The sequence below is a fragment of the Zonotrichia albicollis genome, chromosome 7, assembly GCF_047830755.1.
Source record: "Zonotrichia albicollis isolate bZonAlb1 chromosome 7, bZonAlb1.hap1, whole genome shotgun sequence".
NCBI lineage: Eukaryota > Metazoa > Chordata > Aves > Passeriformes > Passerellidae > Zonotrichia > Zonotrichia albicollis.
The window spans coordinates 4416275-4437348 of NC_133825.1; the positions used below are offsets into that span (position 1 = coordinate 4416275).

The window sequence follows — 21074 nt, forward strand, 5'->3', positions numbered from 1 at the left end:
TTTTTATGGATAAAATTCAAGTGGCAAGCACAAGAGGGCCAAGACCAGCCATGATCTGCAATTCCAAAGGCAAAGGCAGCAGCAGCCTCCTGCTGTCACCTCAGGGTGAGTCAAACAGAGCTGGAAACAGTGCTGGAACCCGATCCTTTCTTCCTCTGAGGGGTGGCTCAGGGCAGCACAGGCGTGCCCTGAGCAGTCAGGGCTGTGTGTGGGTGCTATTTGCTGTGCTCCAGAATTGAGCTGGAAAAAGCCCTTGGGAGCCGAGGCAGGAGCAGGCGGGAAGGGGCCGGCGCTGCTGCTGCTCCTGGCTGGGAGCCCCGGCTGGGCCGGGCCGGCGCCCCTTGTGCTGCGGCTGCTGCTGCTGCCAGAGCCGGGCGGGACTTGGGGACAGGGAACGGACATGGGGGGACAGCCAAGGCCTGGCGGCTACAGGGATGGTGGCGCTTGGGCCAGCGCCAGCACAGAGCTTCAACGCGCAATGAACACCGAGGGAAACGCTGGGGAACAGCTCCATTTCAGCTTTCTTTACCTGTTGCTGTAATGAAGGGACTGAAATGAAAGGAGAACAAGTAGGGCTCAACCTCTTCTCCTGCCTTGGGTGGAGTCCCAGGCCTGAGGCTGTGAGGGGATGTGAGGGGTCATGAGGGGCTGTCAGGGGCCATCAGTCATGAGGTGCCATGAAGGGCCTTGAGAGGGCATGATGGGCCATGGGGAACTCAGAGAGGCCTTAAGGGTCTGTGAAGGGCTGTGGGAAGCCAGGCACCTTATGGAACCAAGGGTCCATCATGTCCCAGCAGGGCGTTGTGGAATGAAAGGGACCATGGTGACACTATGGAACCTCATGGTATCACAGGTCCATTGTTACACAGCAGCCACAGCAGGACTGCAGAACCAAGGAGATCATTGTGACACTGCACAACTGTACAAACCTGTGAGCCTACCAGGGAAAAAGCACCAGAAATGCCTGGGAGATACACACCGCAGGCTCTGGGCATTCCTCAAAGCCCAGGATGAGTAAAAAAGCTTCCCCATGGTGCTCAGCAGCACTATGTTAATTTGTCCCAGTTCTGTTCTCCCTATTGGACCGTTGGCCTTTCCTACTCCTTTTACACTTATAGGTTCATGTTCTGGTGAGTTCTCCCTTCCCTGTCTTCCCATTGGTGTGTAACACTGTCCATCTACCCTGGCATTTCCCATTGGTCCCTTCCCTGTGTACCACCCCTGAGCCCTCAGAGCATTGGATCCCTGGTGCTCTCCTCTGCACCCTCTTTCCCTCTATTTCTACCCTGGACTCTCCTTTGTCTTTGGCCCCTGGACGCTTTTGGTGTTGCTCTACAATGAAGCACGTTGGAACTCCATGCCTGGACTCTCCTGTGTCTTCACTGCTGAGCTGCTGCATGTCCTGGTTTAGCGCAAATTTGTTAAAGAATCTGCAAAGGAGGGCCCCTCCAGAAAGCAAAACCCACACGGCCCCTCCCCCCAACTGGTTCGGGAAAAAATTCCTTGGAGAGAGGTGGAAAGAACCTGTTTATTTGACTGGCCCAGCACCCCCCAGCACACAAAATGAACAATACCCGATGACACCGCTTTGAGAAAGATGGCAAAATCAGAAAGTCTCTTTCGGGGGGTGGTTGCTCTGTTCTCAGTCCCTCCGGAGCTGGGCCAGCTGCTGCAGCCGAACCTTCAGTGTTCCCGGGTCCCAGTCCAGAGCAGGTTCAAGATGCTCACAGAAACAGGAGAGGAGAAACAGTCCAGGAAGCAATGTGAACTGTTTAGCTAAACTAGCTAATGGGCAGAGGTGAAAGCAGAGCAGAAGCAAGAGCAGAAAAGAAGAGCAAGCAAAAGCAGCAAGCTGAAGCTGGAAGTGAAAAAACAGCCGTATGTACCGCTTTCCTCTGTGTGCCTGATAAGAGAAACCCAAACAAAACTTCCACTCTTCAGAGCCGGTCTTAAAGGTACAGAACAGATGAATGGAGATATACAAGCATCATAACGTCACCCCAGGACACTGCATATGTGTGTCTGTGTGTCTCTGTGTCTCTGTGTTTGTGTGTGTGTGTGTATGTGTGTGTGTGTATGTGTGTGTGTGTGTATGTGTATGTCTCTGTGTGTCTGTGTGTCTGCTGTCTGTCTGTGCTGGTGCTCTCATGGCTCCTGCCTGTTGGCACAAGTTTGTGTTCACCACAACCATGGACCACAACAATAACTCCTTTTCTTCATTTACTCTGTGGTGTAAATGAAGCATCCTGTCTAATAATGATCAGAATCAATCAGAGCTGTATTTATATAAATTTATCTGGTATTCCATCATTAATCCTGTGGGACAAATTGGGTTAAAATTGAATTCCACCTGTCCAATCTTTTGCAGCTTTGACAAAATCTGGGGCTGAGATTGGATACAGCCACTCCCACTCTCCTCTCTTAGAAGGAATTTTAGAAGTCTAGGGGTCCTGCAGGCGTTTGAGGAACCATGGTGGCTGTTGAGTGTCATTTCTCCACCTCACTTCTAAGCAGGATTTTCTCCAATAAGAAATAAAGCTTTTGCCTGAAGCTCCCACTGTGCCCATGACAGAAAGCCCTGTGAGTGGCTGGGACATCCCGGCTCTTTAGCAGCCTGGGGACTCCTGGGATGTCACTGTGGAGTCCCGGTGAGTGCCCGTGACAGATCGGTGCCTTTGCAGCACAAGGTGCCCTGTGATGTCACCATGGAATGGCTGGGACTGCCTCTGACCACAGGGCTCTTTACCATCCCCAGAAAGCCCTGGGAGGTCTCCATGGAGCCCCTGTCTGTGCCTGTGAAATTCCAGATCTGGAACAGCCTGGAAACTCCTGGAAAGTCCCCATGGAACCCCTCTGAGGGCCTGTGGCAAATCTGATCCTTAGCAAGCAACCATCACCAGCCCCCTGTTACTATGCTCAGTATCCATGACAACCATTGCCAGGACCCTGTTGCTATGGTCAGTTTCCACTGCAACCATCACCAGCCCCCTGTTGCTATGGTCAGTTTCCATGGCAACCATCACCAGCTCAGGCCTGCTGCTATGCTCAGTCCCTCAGCAGCTCCATGGAGACCCCATGCCAGGGGTGGTTGCCATGGACACCAGCTCAGGCCTGCAGCCACAGCCCGTGGCCATGGCAACCATTTGCAGCCCCATCCCCAGGCTCATGGGATCCCAGAACCACAGAATTGGCTGAGCTGGGAGGGATCCATCAGGATCCTCCAGTCCAACTGCTGGCCCTGCAGGGGACACCCCAACAATGCCAGCCTGGGCCTGGCAGTGCTGTCCAAATGCTGCTGCAGCTCAGAGAGCCCTGGAGCTGGGACCCTTCCCTGGGGAGCCTGGGCAGGGCCCCAGCAGCCTCTGGGCAAAAACCTTTTCCTGACATCCAACCTGAGCCTGCCCGGACTCAGCTGCAGCCGTTCCCTCCACTCCTGCCCCTGGGCACCAGAGGGAAGAGGTTCCAACAGCCCCAGCAAGGGACCCACTCCCAAGGCTGTTGCCACGGCCACCAGGACTGGGACCAGCTGGGATGCTCAGTTTCCACGGGCTGGGGTTCAGAAATGGGATTCCCCAATTTCCTGCTCCCACTAAAATGACACTGCCCTCGCTGCCCTCCCGCCTCCCATGGAAAGCACAAAAGGCAAAGATCCTGGGCTGGGATAAGAACAATTTGTTGGGAACAGCAACAAGATAAGGAACAAATGGAACAGAAACAATATTGATAAGAGAAGGAATAAATAAAACTTTGACAGGGAAAACTAGGACCACAACTCACCGGGTCTGACTGGCCACAATTTCCCCTGCCTGGAAAGGACACACTTCTCGAGAGAGAGAGAGGAGAGAGAGAGAGAGTCCCTTTCCTGCCCCTGGCAGTGACCTGAGATGGGAATGAATGTAATGACAGGGCCATGGGCAGACCCTCATATTTTCATTCATGTCATTGGGAGGGGCAGGAAAAGGGACAACCATCTTCCCAGCATGGATCACAGGGAAAATGGATCACCAGGGCTCTTCCCAACATGTGACTTCCAATGAGGAAAGAAGCCGGAGCTGGGCATGAAGCTCTTCCTGCAGTTGGAGCACTCGCAGAACTTCCCTTACTGGTAACTCCATTGGTGTCTGGTCAAGTCTGAGCTCATGGATAAGCTCTTCCCATGATGTGGGGCACTCGTAGGGTCTCTACCCAGTATGGATGTGCCAGTGGATGATAAAGGTGCATTTTTTCTTGAAGCCCTTCCCACAGTTAGGGCAGTGGAAGGGCCTCTCGCCAGTGTAATTCCGCTCATGCAGGCAGAGATTTGGGCTGGTTTGGGAGGGACCTCTTCCTACAGGTGGGACACTCATAGGGCCTCTCCCCGGTGTGGATGTGCTGGTGGGTGATGAGGGAGGATTTTTTCTTGAAGCCCTTCCCGCACTCAGGGCAGCGGAAGGGCCTCTCCTCTGTGTGATTTCACTGGTGGCAGAGGAGATGGGAGCTGGTCCGAAACCTCTTCTGATACTCAGGAAACTCGTAGGGCCTCTCCTGAGCATGCATGCGTTGATGGTTGATGAGCTGGGAGCTGCAGCTGAAGCCCTTCCCACACTCCCCACACTTGTAGGGCCATTCCCCAGTGTGGATCATCTGGTGGCTGATCAGGGTGCTGCTCTGCCTGGAGCTCTTCCCACACTCCAAGCACTTGTGGGGCTGCTGCCCATCATGAAGCTACTCATTGACCACCAGCTCTGAGCTCTGGCTGAAGCTCTGTCCACCTTCCTGGAACAGGGTGGGTGTTTCCTCGTCAGACCACCCTGGGCAGGGTTTGCAACCCCTCCTCCTGTAGGATCTCTGCGGATTTTCTTCCCCGTTGGATTCCTGTGTCATGGAGTCAGTCATAACAGCCTCTTCCTCCAGGTTCTTCCGCGGGGATTTTTCCTCCCTGGTCTCCATCCTCAGCTTCTTGTTGGGCGGGGAAGGACAAGGAGAGGATGGGATTTGCCTCCAAGCCAGAGGGAAGAGGAAGGAGATCCCACCAGTGCATCCCTGGAAGGATGGGATTGGCAGCAGGGTTGTCCTGCAGCCAGGGGCTATGCTGGGCTGGGAGATGGAGCGGGAGAGAGGGGGAAAGGGGCACTGACTTCCTCCTCACCTGCCTGGCTGTCCTGGGGCATCTTCATCTTCCTCACAGCCCCCTCTTCCATCTGGCAAATGTTTCGGAATGGGAAACCCTGTTTTCAGCAGAAAACAACAGATGAGCACATTGGTTTTTGGGCTGGTTTGAAGGCAAACCTGGGGAAGAGTCTAAGCCAGAATCACAATTTAATAAGAAAATGAAGAGCAAGGCAATGATAGAGAAAAACTGCCCTAAACTGACACCCTGTTGGTCAGGGTGGTGGCTGCAGTCCCATTAAATGGTGGCTGCAGTCCTGTTGGAGTGATCAACGTGATTCTGTTGAAGCTCAGATCCTGTAGAAGGGTCTGGTCTTTCTCTGGAGGTCCAGTGGTGGTTATGGAGCTCTTGTCCTCTGGGAGTCCAGTAAGGAAGCTGCTCCTGGAGTTTCATACCTCAGCTTATATCCAGGTAGGAATGCTCGGATCCTACCCCTGGGCAGAGCATCCCACAATGGGATCATGGAATTTTATCAGTCCTGCAGAGACACACAATGGCCCATTCAGAGAAGATATCTCCCCTGGAGGGCGTTATCAGGGCTTAGTAATAGAGGAGATAAAGAACACTGTCCCACCTGTTTATAGCAGTTTATGGAGATGGTGATTGAAAACATACATTTGGTTACATCTTGCACTGCAGTCTGAAACAGTGGGGTAATCCCTGCTCAGGGGGTGAACACCACCCCCCTTACCCAAACTGGCTCAGGTGTAAAACCCCCATCCTGGGAAGGCCACACACACAGGGGACAATATCACACTTGCCCTGTTCCAGGAGAGGTCTCTGTCCCTGTCTCTCCCTTGCTCTCCCCCTTTTCTCTTTCTTTCCCTCTCTCTCTCTACCTCACATTTACTGTTCAATCAAATCCACTTTAAATTTGGTCTCATTAGCACCTTAATTGGGGCAGAGGAATCTCTCTTACAATTTTCTTAACCAGATTGCAACATTATTTTGGCACAGTGAGTTCAGGGCATGTTTGTCTGACCCCAAGTGCCTTTGGCAACATCATGGTTTGCTCGTCTGAGGAGGTTGTGGTTCTTTCTGGAGGAACTCTTGGAAACTTGTATGCAGCTTCCTCTGAGCAACTTATGGGAGAACTGATGAAGAAAATGGCTGTTGTGGGTGGCCAGTGAAAAAGAAAATATTTTATTGTCCTTCCTTGAAAAGTTTTTTAAAATCACTGGAGGAGAGGGAGCAAATGTTACCAGCTAGACTGACAAGGTTCATTCTCCCCACGATGAAGAACACAAGGCTGCTGAAAGTCCCACAAGAAGCCCAGCTGAAGTAGCAAAATTCCAAAATAACTCCTGAATTCCCAGGCTTGGTTTCTTTGCCAAATGTGAGAATTATTTTTCTCTTCACCCCTGTCACCTTTGTGATAGCTACACAGAGCTTCCCCTTCATTTTAATAATCTGTATTGGGCCAAATTTCCACTTTTCTTTAATCGGAACGTGTCAGCAGCTGAGCTGGAGTTGTGCAGGAACCAATGAAACTTGGAATTGCCACAGAATTGCTTGGATTGTTAGTTTATTCATGTTTGGGGTTTGTTTGCGCTTTCATCACAAGTTACTTGTGTGAAGAGCAAATATTCTTCAAAGTGATTTATGCAGAGTTAGGTTTGATTTCAGCCAAGTTTATTTTGTCCAGTGCTCATGGGATACTCAAGGGGTCTCTGTGCCTCTTGCCTTGGGGGATGCTTGGGAGGAGCTAGGGAGGGTTGTCCCTGTCCCTGTCACCCCAGGCCATTCCCCAGGGACTGTCCCTGTCAACCCCAGGCCATTTCCCAGGGGGTCTCCATCATTCTCACCCCAGGGAATGCCTGGGGGGTCTCCCTCCCTCTCACCCCTGTGCCAGGGGGTTCTCGGGGCAGTGTCTGTCTCTCTCACCCCAGGCGATCCTCGGGGGTCTCTGTCCCCTCACCCTGGGGGATGCTCGGGGGGTCTCCATCCCTCTGGCCTCAGGCAATGCCTGTGCAGGGCTGGGGACCAGGGGCTCTGTGTCCCTCTCACCACTGAGGATGCTCGGAGCTGGGGGGGCTCTCTGACCTTCTCACACCTGGGGAGGCCGGGGGGATCTCTGTCCCTCTCAGCCCTGCTGTGACCCCACCCAAACATCATCGGAGTCAGAGGGACAGAGACACCCCCAAATCCCCAGAAGGGCTGAACCTGGGAATTCGTTTGGGGCTGAGGATTTAGGAAGGGTCTGAATTTGGGGCTGGGGTTGGAATTGGGGCTGTGATTTGGATTTGAGCTGGGATTGGGGTTAAGGCTAGACATGGGATTGGCTTTAGGGCTGGGGTTGAGATTGGATCTGGGTTTAGATGAGTCTGAGATTGGGATGAGAAAAACTAAAGAACTGTGAGTGTGTCTAAGCATGGAGTGAGACTAAGAACAGGATTGGGGTCAGATTTGGGACTGAGCTCACCCAGAGTGGGACAGGGGGTATGTCACTGCAGGATGGTTTGGGGAAAATCCTGTTTTAGGGAAAAACAAAGTGTGAATGCCTTGGGTTGGGGATTCCTCCAACCCAAGTCTATCTCCAGAAGTCACCTGCTGTGCATAAAAACCTTCAAAAATCAAGAATGAATGAAAAGAAGCCACAAGGAGTTTCCCATTTCCAGTCTCTTCCCTCTGGGGTTCTGGTGTTCCCCCATCTCAGGGCTGCTGGGGATCCCATGGGTCCTGGGGATCCCCCCTCTACAGGGTCCTGCTTAGGGATTGTGGGGGGTGAGGAGTCCCAGGGTCCCCCTCCCCAGCCTCCCCTCAATCCAGCCACTTGGGGTTCCCCCTTCTCTCCACCACCCTGTCCTGGTTTAGGGCAAATTTGGTTGAAAACCTCCAAAAGGAGTTTCCTCTACAATGCCGATTCAGCAGCCCCACCCTCAGCCAGTTCAGGAAAATATTTCCAGGGAGAAAAGTGGAAAAAACCTGTTTATTTAACAGGCAAGGCATTCACCATCACAAAAAATGAACAATATTAAACAATAAAACTTCCTGATGCTCCAAAAGAGATGACAAACTCAGAAAGTCCCTCCTTGGGCTGTAGCTCAGCCCACTCAGTCTCTTATCAGTATTTTATCAGTCTCTTATCAGTCCCTCCAAAGCTGGAAATGTCGCAGCCCAGGCCTGGCAAGGTGGGCCACAGCTGGGAGCTGCCAGTGGTGTTCTGGGTGTTCAGTCCAGAGCAGATTTAAACAGCACCAAAGAAAAAGAAAAACCACAGTTGGGAGAACTTCTCTGCCTCAGAGAGCTAAAAACTTACTAAAACCAAAGGGGAGCTCTGTCCCGCTGTCTGTCTGTCCCTCCTGTCCGTCTAGAAGCCGTAATGTGGAGGAGTGAGTGCAGTGTATGAAAATAAACTGCAACTTCTTCCTCCTCCCCTTCGCTCTCAGAACCAGCCTTAAATGTGCATAACTCATTTCTGGACTAAACAGACCGGTGGGGTACGAGCATCATGAAGTCACTCCAGGACACGCCCCTGTCATGGTCAGGGGGTCCCGTCCCCGCCTCATCTCCGGGCTGCTGGGGTTCCCCAGCTCTGGTATCGCCCCTTCAACTCTCCCTGCCCCAGGGGTCCCCCGTTCCACAGCCCGGGCTCTCACAGGGATCCCCAAAACCAATGTCCCGCCTCTTTGGTTGCGGGCCATCCCGACATGGATCCCCGGGGACCATGCGAAGGGGAAATCGCGGCTCCTCTCCCCCCGAAAAAGCTTCTCTTAGAGAGCCTGGAGATATCCAGGGCTCGAGTCCGGGATCTGCTGGATCCAAACACATTCCAAAAAATCCTCCTGGAGACCCCTGACTGGAGTTATTTGGGAGTTTATCTACTTGAGCTGAGCTTCTTGTAGGACTTTTGGCAGACGTGTGTTCCTCATCTTGGAGTAAATGAACTTTATCAGTCACCCTGATATCATTTGCACCCTCTCCTCCAGTGATTTTAAAAAACTTTTCAAGGAAGGACAATAAAATATTTTCTTTCACACTGGCCATCCACAAGAGCCATTTTCTTCATCGATTCTCCCATAAGTTCCCCAGGAGGAAAGAGGGACTGTGTCCAAGTTTCCAAGAGTTCTTCAAGAAAAAAACACAACCTCCTGAGTGGAATGAACCATGCTGTTGTCAAAGGCACTTGGGGACAGACCACAGAGCCCTGAACTGACTGTGCCAAAATAATGTTGCAATCTGGTTACAGGAATTGTTAGAGAGATGCCTCTGCTCCAATTATTGTGCTAATGAGACCAAATTTAAAGTGGATTTGATTGAACAGTAAATGTGAGGTAGAGAGAGAGGGGGAAAGAAAGAGAAAAGGGGGAGAGCAAGGGAGAGACAGGGACAGAGACCTCCCCTGGAACAGGGCAAGTGTGACATTGTCCCCTGTGTGTCTGGCATACCCAGGGTGTGGGGTTTTACACCTGAGCCAGTTTGGGTAAGGGGGCTGGTGTTCATACCCTGAGCAGGGATTACCCCACTGATTCAGGTTGCCATGCCAGATGTAACCAAATGCATATTTTCAATCCCCATCTTCATCAACTGCTATAAACAGGTGGGGCAGTGTTCTTTATCTCTTCCATGACTCAGCCCTGATAACGCCCTCCAGGCAAGATATCTTCTGCTAATGGGCCATTGAGTGTCTCTGCAGAACTGATAAAATTCCATCATCCCATTGTGGGATGCTCCACCCAGGGGGAGGATCCAAAGATTCCTCCCTGAATATAAGCTGAGCCTTGCTACACCAGAAGCAGCTTCCGTACTGGATTCCCAGAGGACAAGAGCTCCATAACCAACACTGGACCTCCAGAGAAAGACCAGACCCTTCTACAGGATCTGAGCTTCAACAGAATCACGTTGATCACTCCAACAGGACTGCAGCCACCATTTAATGAGACGGCAGCCACCATCCAGACCATCAGGGTGTCAGGTTATATCCTGAATCTGTCAGTTTAAGGCAGTGTTTCTGTATCATTGCCTTGACCTTAATTTTTGTTATAAATTGTAATTCTGACATAGACTCTCCTGCTGGTTTGCCTTCAAACAAGAACAAAAGACAATGTGTGCACCCCATGTTATCTTCCCAGAAGAGGATTTCCCAAGTCTTGATCTGATGGAGGACGAGGCTGTGAGGAAGAGGAAGGAGTCCTCTGATACCCAGCAAGGAGAGGAGGAAGTCAGTGCCCCTTTCCCCCTCTCTCCTGCTCCATCTCCCAGCCCAGCACAGCCCCCGGAACAAAAGGCAATGTGGGCACCCTTTGTTTTCTTCCCAGAACAGGATTTCCCATTCCCAATTCTTGATGGGATGGAGGAGGACGCTGCGAGGAACAGGAAGGAGCCCTGTCATACCCAGGCAGGTGAGGAAGAGGTCAGTGCCCTATTGCCCCTCTCTCCTGCTCCATCCCCCAGCCCAGCACAGCCCCCGGAACAAAAGACAATGTGTGAACCCTTTGTTTTCATCCCAGAACAGGATTTCCCATTCCCAATTCTTGATTGGATGGAGGAGGAGGCTGCGATGAACAGGAAAGAGGCCTGTCATACCCAGGCAGGTGAGGAGGAAGTCAGTGGCCTATTCCCCCTCTCTCTTGCTCCGTCTCCAAAACCAGCACAACTCCTGAAATTAATGACAATGTGCGCACCCTTTCTTTTCTTCCCAGAACAGGATTTCCCATTGCCAAGTCTTGATTGGATGGAGGAGGAGGCTGCAAGGAACATGAAGGAGCCCTGGGATACCCAGGCAGGTGAGGAGGAGGTCAGTGCCCTATTGCTCCTCTCTCCTGCTCCATCTCCAAAAGGAGCACATCCCCCAGAACAAAAGACCATGTGCGCACCCTTTGTTTTCTTCCCAGAACAGGATTTCCCGTTAACAAACCTTGGTCTGATGGAGGAGGAGGCTGGGAGGAACAGGAAGGAGCCCTTGGATACCCAGGCAGGTGAGGAAGAGGTCAGTGCCCTATTCCCTCTCTCTCCTGCTCCATCTCCAAAACCAGCACAGCCCCCGGAACAAAACACAATATGCGCACCCTTTGTATTCTTTCCAGAGCAGGATTTCCCTTTACCAGGTCTTGAGCTGATGGAGGAGGAGGCTGTGAAGAAGAGGAAGGAGCCCTGGGATACCCAGGCAGGTGAGGAGGAAGTCAGTGCCCCTTTCCCCCTCCCTCCTGCTCCACCTTCCATCCCAGCATGGCCCCCGGCTGATGGACAACCCTGCTGCCAACGCTGTCCTGGAGGGGTTGCTCTAAGGGAATCTCCTTCCCCTTCCCTCTGGTACGGAGGCGAATCCCATCCTCAACTTGTCCTTCCTCCCCCAGACAAGAAGCCAAGGATGGAGATTAGGGAGGAAAAATCTCCACGACAGAACCTTGTGAAAGAGGCTGTTTTGAGCAGCTCCAGTGCACAGGAATCCAATGGTGAGGAAAAGTCCCAGAGATCCCTCAAGGGGAGGGGCTCTAAACACAGCCCAGTGTGCTCTGAGGAAGAAAGACCCACCCTGAGCCAGAAAGGTGGACAGAGCTTCAGCCAGAGTTTGGAACTGGTGATGCATGAGCAGCTTCATGATGGAGAGAAGCACTACAAGTGCTTGGAGTGTGGGAAGAGCTTCAGATGGCGCAGCGCCCTGATCACCCACAAACGCATGCACACTGGGGAGAGGCCCTATGAGTGTGGGGAGTGTGGGAAGCGCTTCAGGTGCAGCTCTCACCTCATTGTCCACAAACGCATCCACACTGAGGAGAGGCCCTACGCGTGTCCCAAGTGTCCGAAGACATTTCGGACCAGCTCCAATTACCTCTCCCACCAGCGGATTCACATTGAGGAGAGGCCCTTCTGCTGCCCTGAGTGTGGGAAGGGCTTTAAGCGCCACTCCTACCTCATTATCCACCAGCGCATCCACACAGAGTTGAAGCCCTATGAGTGCCCCACCTGTGGGAGGAGGTTCCGGACCAGCACAAATCTCCACCTGCATGAGCGGATTCACAACCCGGAGAGGCCATTCCACTGCCCTGACTGCAGGAAGGGCTTCAAGAATAAATTCACCCTCATCACCCACCAGCATATCCACACTAGGGAGAGGCACTACAAGTTCTCCACATCATGGGAAGAGCTTCTTCATGAGCTCGGCCTTGACAAGACACCAATGGAGTCAGCAAAAAAGGAAATTCTGTGAGTGCCCCAACTGCAGGAAGATCTTCATGCCCAGCCCCAGCTTCTTTCCCTATTGGAGGTCCCACGTTGGGAAGAGCCCTGGGGATCCATTTCCCCTGTGATCCATGCTGGGAAGACGGTTGTCCCTTTTCCTGCCCCTCCCAATGACATGATTTGGCATTGAAAAACATGAGGGTCTGGCCATGGCCCTGTCATTACATTCACTCCCACCTCAAGTCATTGCCACAGGAAGGAAAGGAACTCTCTCTCTCTCTCTCTCTTTTTCTCTCTCCCTGAGGAGATGGGTGCTTTTCCAGGAAGGGGAAATTGTGGCCAGGAAGACCCAGTGAGTTGTGTTCTAGTTTTCCCTGTAAACGGTTTTATTTATCCCTTCTGTTTTCAATATTGTTTCTGTTCTTGTTTGTTCCTGATCTCGTTGCTGTTCCCTATAAATTGTTCTTATCCCAGCCCAGGATCTTTGCCTTTTGTGCTTTCCATGGGAGGCGGGAGGGCAGCGAGGGCAGTGTCATTTTAGTGGGAGCAGGAAATTGGGGAATCCCATTTCTGAACCCCAGCCTGGGGAAACTGAGCATCCCAGCTGGTCCCAGCCCTGGTGGCCATGGCAACAGCCTTGGGAGCGGGTCCCTGGCTGGGGCTGTGGGAACCTCTTCCCTCTGGTGCCCAGGGACAGGAGTGGAGGGAACGGCTGCAGCTGAGTCCGGGCAGGCTCAGGTTGGATGTCAGGAAAAGGTTTTTGCCCAGAGGCTGCTGGGGCCCTGCCCAGGCTCCCCAGGGAGCGGTCCCAGCTCCAGGGCTCTCTGAGCTCCAGCAGCGTTTGGACAGCGCTGCCAGGCCCAGGCTGGCATTGTTGGGGTGTCCCCTGCAGGGCCAGCAGCTGGACTGGAGGATGCTGGTGGGTCCCTCCCAGCTCAGCCAATTCTGTGGTTCTGGGATCCCATGAGCCTGGGGATGGGGACTGCCAATGGTTGCCATGGCAACGGCCTGTGGCTACAGGCCTGAGCTGGTGTCCATGGCAACCACCCCTGGCATGGGGTCTCTATGGAGCTGCTGAGGGACTGAGCATAGCAACAGGGGGCTGTTGATGGTTGCCATGGAAACTGACCATAGCAACAGGGTCCTGGTGATGGTTACCTCCCAAGTATCAGATTTGTCAAAGGCCCTCAGAGGGGTTCCATGGGGACTTTCCAAGAGTCTCCAGGCTGTTCCACAGCTGGAATGTCACAGGCAGAGAGAGGGGTTCCATGGAGACCTCCCAGGGCTTTCTGGGGATGGTAAAGAGCCCTGTGGTCAGAGGCAGTCACAGCCATGGTGACATCCAGGGGACCTTGGGCTGCAAAGGCACCGATCTGTCACAGGCACTCACGGAGGCTCCATGGTGACATCCCAGGAGTCCCCAGGCTGCCAAAGAGCCGGGATGTCCCAGAAACTGGGAAACCTCATGACAGGGGTTCCTGTCATGGGCACAGTGGGAGCTTCAGGCAAAATTTATTAGAGAAACTCCTTTTGCGTCTCGAGGTGCAGAAAGGATCCCCAATAGACCCCAGAGATCCCCAAACATCCCTGTTGAGTCAGAGATGACGCAGACCCAGATCAGAAGGCTAAGGGCTGAAAGCCACCCATTTATTCAATCCTCTTCTTTTATACCTTGCATGTCTATGGGTGGACCTTACTGGTCCTTTGATCAACACATTTCACATGAGTGGCAATTAAGACAACACCCTTCAGGAAACAATTTTATGGAAAAATCCAACTTATAACAAACATCGTCAGCCAAGTGTTTCCTCAAAAATCCACTCGGATAACACCAGTTATTGATGTTTGTTTTATGTTGGGCCCTTCTGGGGGCTCCCTGGATGTGGGAAACCCTCCACTAGCAGTTCTGTGCCAGGTAAAAGGAGATGCACAGGACTTTTTCAGTCTTCATCTTCTTCTTTATTGTTAGCTTATCTGAAGTTTTGCATTGCTGTCCGCACCAGGCTCAGTGCACTGGAAAAGCACCACAAAATGCCCCCAAAATATACAGTTTCAAGCTCTTTTAACATTATCTCATCCAATTAACTATTAAAACCTGCGTTATTTCGACTTATCGACCAATAATTCATCCCTTGACTGTCCACATAATGTCTGCACTGTGCTTTCCTTGAACAATCACCCTCTGCCGCCAACACTGTAGAAAATGGAGTAGATGAAGAAGAAGACAGGGACGACACACCAATTCCTCCATCTTGCTTCATATCTACACCATACTTAAAATCCCAAAACCTAAATTTCTCACCCAAGTGACATACTATACTATTCTCTATTATTTATTTCACACTTTGGTAAATTCTAATCTATCTCAAAGTCTTATAAGTCCTCTCCATGGGAAAAGGTTAAAGGCAGTGTTTCTCGGGGGGTCAGCATGCCTCAGAGCAGACAGAGAAATATTCCCTGTGCCCTGGATTCCCACACATCTAGCCTAAAATCCGTTAACCCTTAACATGTGAAGTTACCCAGAAATGTTCCAGGTGAGCAGGATTAGAAGGAGAAGAAATAGAGATCAACAGAAAATCAGAAGATCCACAGAAAGACACACACATAGGTACCAGCTACTGGGGTTCCAGCATCACTAACAGAAAAACCCCAAGAGAAGACAGGATTCAGATCATGGGCTGGCCTAGTGCTCTGGCTTTAAACTCCCTGGGCCTTCATGGGCCTGCCCTTGGGATGGGACTGCCAATTGCTTGTCCAATATGGGCCAGGGTAGCACCAGATGCTAGTGTGTGATTGATTGACAGCTCAGCCAATCAGAGCTGGGTTAGCACAGCATTTGCTGTGTGATTGACAGCTCTGCCAGGCCAGGGCTGGGGGCGGGGCTCTGTTCCACCACAAACCAAGGCCTGACCTAGCCCTGGCTCCACATGGGCATTCTGAGCATCCCAAGGTGTCTCGGGACATCAATCTCATCCAGCCTCTGACAGCGACCACGGTGACACTGCGGAACCTCATGGAACCATTGATCAGTTGTGACAATGGAGATCCAAGGAAACCATGGTGAAACTGTGGAATCCAGGAATCATGGAATCAAGGAGACCATTGTGCAAATCATGGGCCCTATGGAAGCAAGCATCAATGATCAAACTGTGGTTTGATTGTGATTGATTTAAAACAGAAACAAGGAGGCATTGTTTCACAGTGGAGCTGCGTGGGGCCAGTGGACCCCTGTGATTCTGTTGGAGCTCATGAAACCAAGAAATCATTGTAACATTGCCAGACCTCATGGAATCAAGGAGACCATTGTGACAGTCTTAGGACCCATGAAGTCATGGAACAGGTCTGCCTGTTTGGACTCCTGGGGGCTGTCTGACAGGTCCCACTGAATGTGACATGTTAAGGGCCACTTCCCATCTGACCATGACGCACTGGGGCTCTGTGCTTTTATTCCTATGGGAAAGAACTGTCTTTCTTGTCTAGGCACCTATGGCCAAAATCAGGATTCTGCATCTAAAATTCTCTCTATCCAAGGGTTACTCCCAGACAAAATCTGCCCATACGAGTCAAGTCTGGCTAGACTTGGCCTCTGGTGACTGCCTCTCATCTGTCTCTGCACCACTGGGGCTCAGTTGTTCCCTTCCTTTGGACAGCATTGTCACACTGTGGAGGATTGTGGAACCAACGGACCATGGTGACACTGCAGGCCCTTGTGGAACCTGTTACACTGTAGGAACTTGTGGAACGAAGGGGAACATTGCGACACTGCAGAGTACCATGGATCCCAGGGGCCACTCTGACACTGTGCAACCTCACAGAACCAAGGACATCATTGTGGCTCTGTTGGGCCATATGGTTCCAAAAGGCCAGTGTGAAGCAGCAGGGCTTTGTTGAACCAAGAGGCCATTGCTGCATTTCAGGGCCTTGTGGAGCCAAAGGGACATTGTGATCCTGCAGGGCACGATGGATCCATGGAGAGCATAGCAAGGCCCCATGGAACCAAAGGGCCATTGTGATCGTGCAGGGGCTCATGGAAGCACGAGAGCCATTGTGACAATATGGGAAGTTGTGGAAACAAGGGGATCATTGTTGCACTACTGGGCCTCAATGGAACCAAGGGGCCATGGTGACTCAGTGGGGCTTCATGGAACCCAAAGGCCATTAGGACACTGTGGGGCCTTGTGGAACCATGGAGACTGTTAAGATCCTTAAGAATTTGTGTAATCAAGGGACCATTATGACACCAGAGGTCATCATCGAAGCAAGAGAACCATTGTGACATTGCAAGGCCTCATGGAAGCAAGGAGCTGCTGTGGCACTGCAGGGCCCTGCGGAAGCAAGGGAACATGAAATAGGTGTGGCTGCCTTGGCCTCCTGTTGGGAATTTAGCTGCTGGAAAAATGGAAAAGTACAAAACCATGGCTAATTCCAAGTCCGGCACCTGCAAGATAACAGTGTCCTTGGGCCTAGCTGTGGTAGGATAACAAACAGTGAAAGAGGCATGAGAAAAGAGACATGTAACCTCTAAGGAATGAGGAAGAGTTGATGGTATAGTTTAACCAATAGATTGCTTGGCTTACAGAATATTCATAAGCTTATTACTCGCTTTATAAGTGTCTGATGCTCTCTTCAATAAACGGAATTTGCTTATCACTCATATTGAGTGTCCGAGTCTCCCCTCACCGACAAATGGCTGCGACCCTGACAAAGGCCTCATTTTTTTTCCCAGTAACAAATGGCGCCGGAACAGCGACCTTATGGACCCCTGCGAGCCACGGTCAGTGCAGTATTTGGGGGTCAGTCCCAACGCAGCCCGGGAGGCACGAAAAGCGACCCTGCCTTAGGCGACCCTATATAGGAGACCTGGAGAAAGGCGAAAGAGTGGGCGAAAGAGTGAGCTTGGGTGCCCTGGCGACCTCAACAGGAGAGCCCAGCTGACTGAATGCCGTCGAAATCCTGGAAAGGCTTGGAAAGGCTGCAGCGCGCTAAATCAATGACAAGTTAAAAGGTAATACAGGGACAAACGGCATATAATCCTTTTAAATGCTTTTTAGAAAAGCGGGGACTATAGACTGTTGACTTGGGAAGAGAATTCCCGAGATTGCTGCATATAGATTTGCAAAAACGTGCGTTGTGGTGCTGCTGCTGCAAGTATATGCACGATAAATCAGAGACCCTGCTGCGATGGTGGCAGCAGCTGCGGCTCGGGACGCCTGCAGGGCTGTGCCACTCCAATCTCGGCATGGGCGCAGCGGCGGGAGCGACGGCGGCTGCGGGGGGAGCGACCCGCGCAGCCACGGGTGCAGCGGTGTCTGCAGCGCAAGGAACAAAGAGGCCAGCGCCGGGGGGTCGCCCGCCCCCTCCGACACACGCGCCGTGGGACTGGAGCGCTTTTCAAGAGGGAGCGCTTCTCCCTCCATCCCGCATCCGGCAAAAGCTTCAGTCTTAGAAAATAAACAAACGACACCAAAGACTATTGCGCCAGCGTTTATCACCTAAGTTAGAAGAACCCTTTTGTTTTTCTTAACAGAGACTGTGAAAGAGAAATCAGCGCAGTGAATGCGGGAGTCAAATTTCGGCCGATTTGGCTCACAAATATTCATTGTGCTGTCTTGGGGTCACCGGTATTGACATAGACTATAAATACTAAAAGCACAGTCTTTAATCAGTAGAACATCAAACTCTGAAATTATGTTTTGAAAAATTTGAAAATGTTAAATTTGTGTTAAGGTAATTGTAGAAGTAGGATGTGATGAGTGTGTTTTTTGTGTTTTTTAAGCCTTGTTTGAATGTGGTGGAGGTAAAAGCAAACACTGAATACAAAAGAATTTTTTTTTACAGGTATACCTTTAACAAACTTCTTATGTTTAAGTGCATTCAAGTATAAAAATGCTGCAGCAAACACATGAAAAAAGTTGTTTTAGTTTAGTGCTTTAGAATCAGGCCTGTAAGTAAGTTATGGTAAATGTTATATTCTATTTTTATAGTAAGTTTTATTTGTTACTAAGTAGTTTAAGTAAAATTGTGTATTAAGTGCCATTAAATGTTAAATACTGTTGAGGTTAAGTTTTGTTAAGTTTTCTGTTAAGATTAAATTATATTAGGTTTAAGTTAAGTTAGATTCTGTTAAATTTGAATTATATTAGGTTTAAGTTGTATAAAATTTTAAGTCAGTTAAGTTTTATTAAGGTTATGTTCTGTTAAATTTATATACTTTAAGTGTTTTAAGTGCTATTAAGTTTAAGTAATGTTAGATAGATTTATGCTTTTACGATAGGCGTTTGTTTTATGACTTGTGCGTAGAGTGTTGTTATAAACATTAGAAAAACTTTAGTTAAAGACAATCAGAATCTGCTGTTTAAGAATAGAAAGTAAACTTTCTTTAGCTTATTTTTATGAATTATATTAGCACACCTGAGTTTTGTTTGAGCTTTGTAACACATAGAATTCTTTTTTATATTTGTTAAATAGCATATTTTATGATTAGTAATAGCCTTTTTAGTTTGTTTCCCTAGCTTAGATCGCTTGTAAGAGAGAAAGCTTACTAGCTAAAAATACTGTTTAGTTTTTAAAATTGCCTATTTTTGTGTTACAAAAAATGTAACACAGTTAGCCCATAGAATTTTTTTTTTTAGAAAATAAAAATAGGGGAGATGTTGGGAATTTAGCTGCTAGAAAAATGAAAAAGTACAAAACCATGGCTAATTCCAAGTCCGGCACCTGCAAGATAACAGTGTCCTTGGGCCTAGCTGTGGTAGGATAACAAACAGTGAAAGAGGCATGAGAAAAGAGACATGTAACCTCTAAGGAATGAAGAAGAGTTGATGGTATAGTTTAACCAATAGATTGCTTGGCTTACAGAATATTCATAAGCTTATTATTTGCTGTATAAGTGTCTGATGCTCTCTTCAATAAACGGAACTTGCTTGTCCCTCATATTGAGTGTCTGAGTCTCCCCTCACCGACAGATGGCTTGACCCCCGCAAAGGCCCATCATTTTTTCTCAGTAACAGCCTCCCAGGGGTCACATGACAGGTCTGGCTGACCTTGGAATGTGGAAAGCTGCTCGCATCTGCCCCTGAAACACCGGGGCCCTGGGCTTTCCTTTGTATGGAAAAGAACTGTCCATTTTTTCCAGGCATCCATGGCCAGTATTAGGATTCCACCTCCAAATTTCTGAGTATCCAAGGATTGCTCCCAGAGAAAAGCTGCCAGGACAGACAGGTCTGGCTGGTCTTTGACTCCTGAGTGCTAGCACTCACCTATTTTCCAAACACTGGAAAGGGCTTTGTGCTTTTCTTTTTATGGAGGAAAACCAACCCTCTTCTGTAGACACAAATGCCTGAAATTAGGACACTTCATTCATAATTTCAAATATCCAAGTTTTTATAAGTAAAAGTTAAATTATATTAAATTAGAGTATAGTTCAATTATATTGTATTATTAGCTTACATTAATTGTATTATGTTAAGAGTGGGGTGTTATTAGAATGTTCTAAGAGAGGGGGCCTGCGTTTGGTGGAAGGGCGGTCTGGCGGGACAAGGTGAGGTTGAAGAGGGATTGGATGGAAGATCTGACCAATCATTCAAAGTCCTGCAGAAATGATTGGTCCAGAATGAATGGTGTTAAAGACCAATGGGAAGCCTGGAAATGGACCAATCACCATGCGGATTCAACATGGACCAATCCTAGACTCCAAGGGGGCTATAAATGGGGGGAGTAAAGTTAGGTCAAGGTTCTTGTTTCTGAAAACTTGCTTTCTGAGGGAGCCTAGTGTACTTGGGGATAGTGCACTGTTCTGGTTTTGGCTCTCTGTGTGAGTGCTCAGGCTTATCCTAGGTACTCCGTTCCTTGTAGCTCTTTTAATAAATGAGAACCTCTTTCTCCAGAGAAAGTTTGGCCTCGTTCAGTTCATAACACAAGGGTTGCTCCAAGAAAACTTGCCAGGACAGAATGATCAGGCTTGCCTTAACCTCTGGTGGTTGCTGCTCATCAGCCCCTGAAACATGGGGCCTTCCTATTGAGATCAATGTGACACTTGGGAGCCTTGTGAAATGAAGTGGCCATTGTGGTACTGCAGAGCACCATGTGACACTGTGACACAAGGGACCAATGTGACACTGTAGACCCTCGTGGAACCAAGGACATCATTGTGGCTCTGTTGGGCTGCATGGTCCCAAGGGGCCAGTGTGAATCAGCGGTGTGGGAGTTAGCCCAGCTGTCACTCAGAGTCAGCCAGATTTTACCCTGAAAGAACTGAGTGTGAGTTCAAACCCTGAGAAAAATTTGTTTTACTTAGGGTGCATTTGAGAGGTCCTTCATAAGTCTTTAGTGTTATTATACTAAGTTGTCCAAGTTCTGCTTCCTTACTGGTTACTTGTTGCCCCTCTATGCTTATTGTTCTAGAGTTTTCTACCCCTAAGTGTACATGTTGTTGCTTCCCTGTTGTCTTGGGTCTTTGGATCCTGCCCCTCATACTGTTCTTGATTTCTCCATGTTTATTGTTTTTCACCCTGTTATTAAAGTTCCTTTTAAAAAACTCCATTGATCCTGCTCCTTTTCAATTTTGCCACCCTTGCCCTGAAGTCAGGGAACCAGAGAGGTTTGTCGCAGTCACCCTCATGGAGACATTTGGCGCCCAAACAGGGACCATGACATTCAGGGCTCTCTGTGTCAGTCACATTAGCTGGGGTTAGCTGATGGATAGGGCAGTGCTCTCCAGGATTTTGGATTGTGCCGGGCCTGGCAGATTCATCATTGCTTCAAGGGACCTTGCCCAGGATTGGCAGGGACAAGGACAGTTTCA

The 21074-nt window shown here is 49.9% G+C and overlaps 1 protein-coding gene across 1 annotated transcript; it reads left to right on the forward strand.

Annotated features, from left to right (window-relative positions):
• Positions 1–11459: 11459 nt before the first annotated feature.
• LOC141729558 (uncharacterized) lies at positions 11460–12299 on the forward strand. Its single transcript, XM_074544263.1, has one exon. The coding sequence runs from the start codon at positions 11460–11462 to the stop codon at positions 12297–12299; it is 840 nt and encodes a 279-aa protein (XP_074400364.1).
• Positions 12300–21074: the final 8775 nt, after the last annotated feature.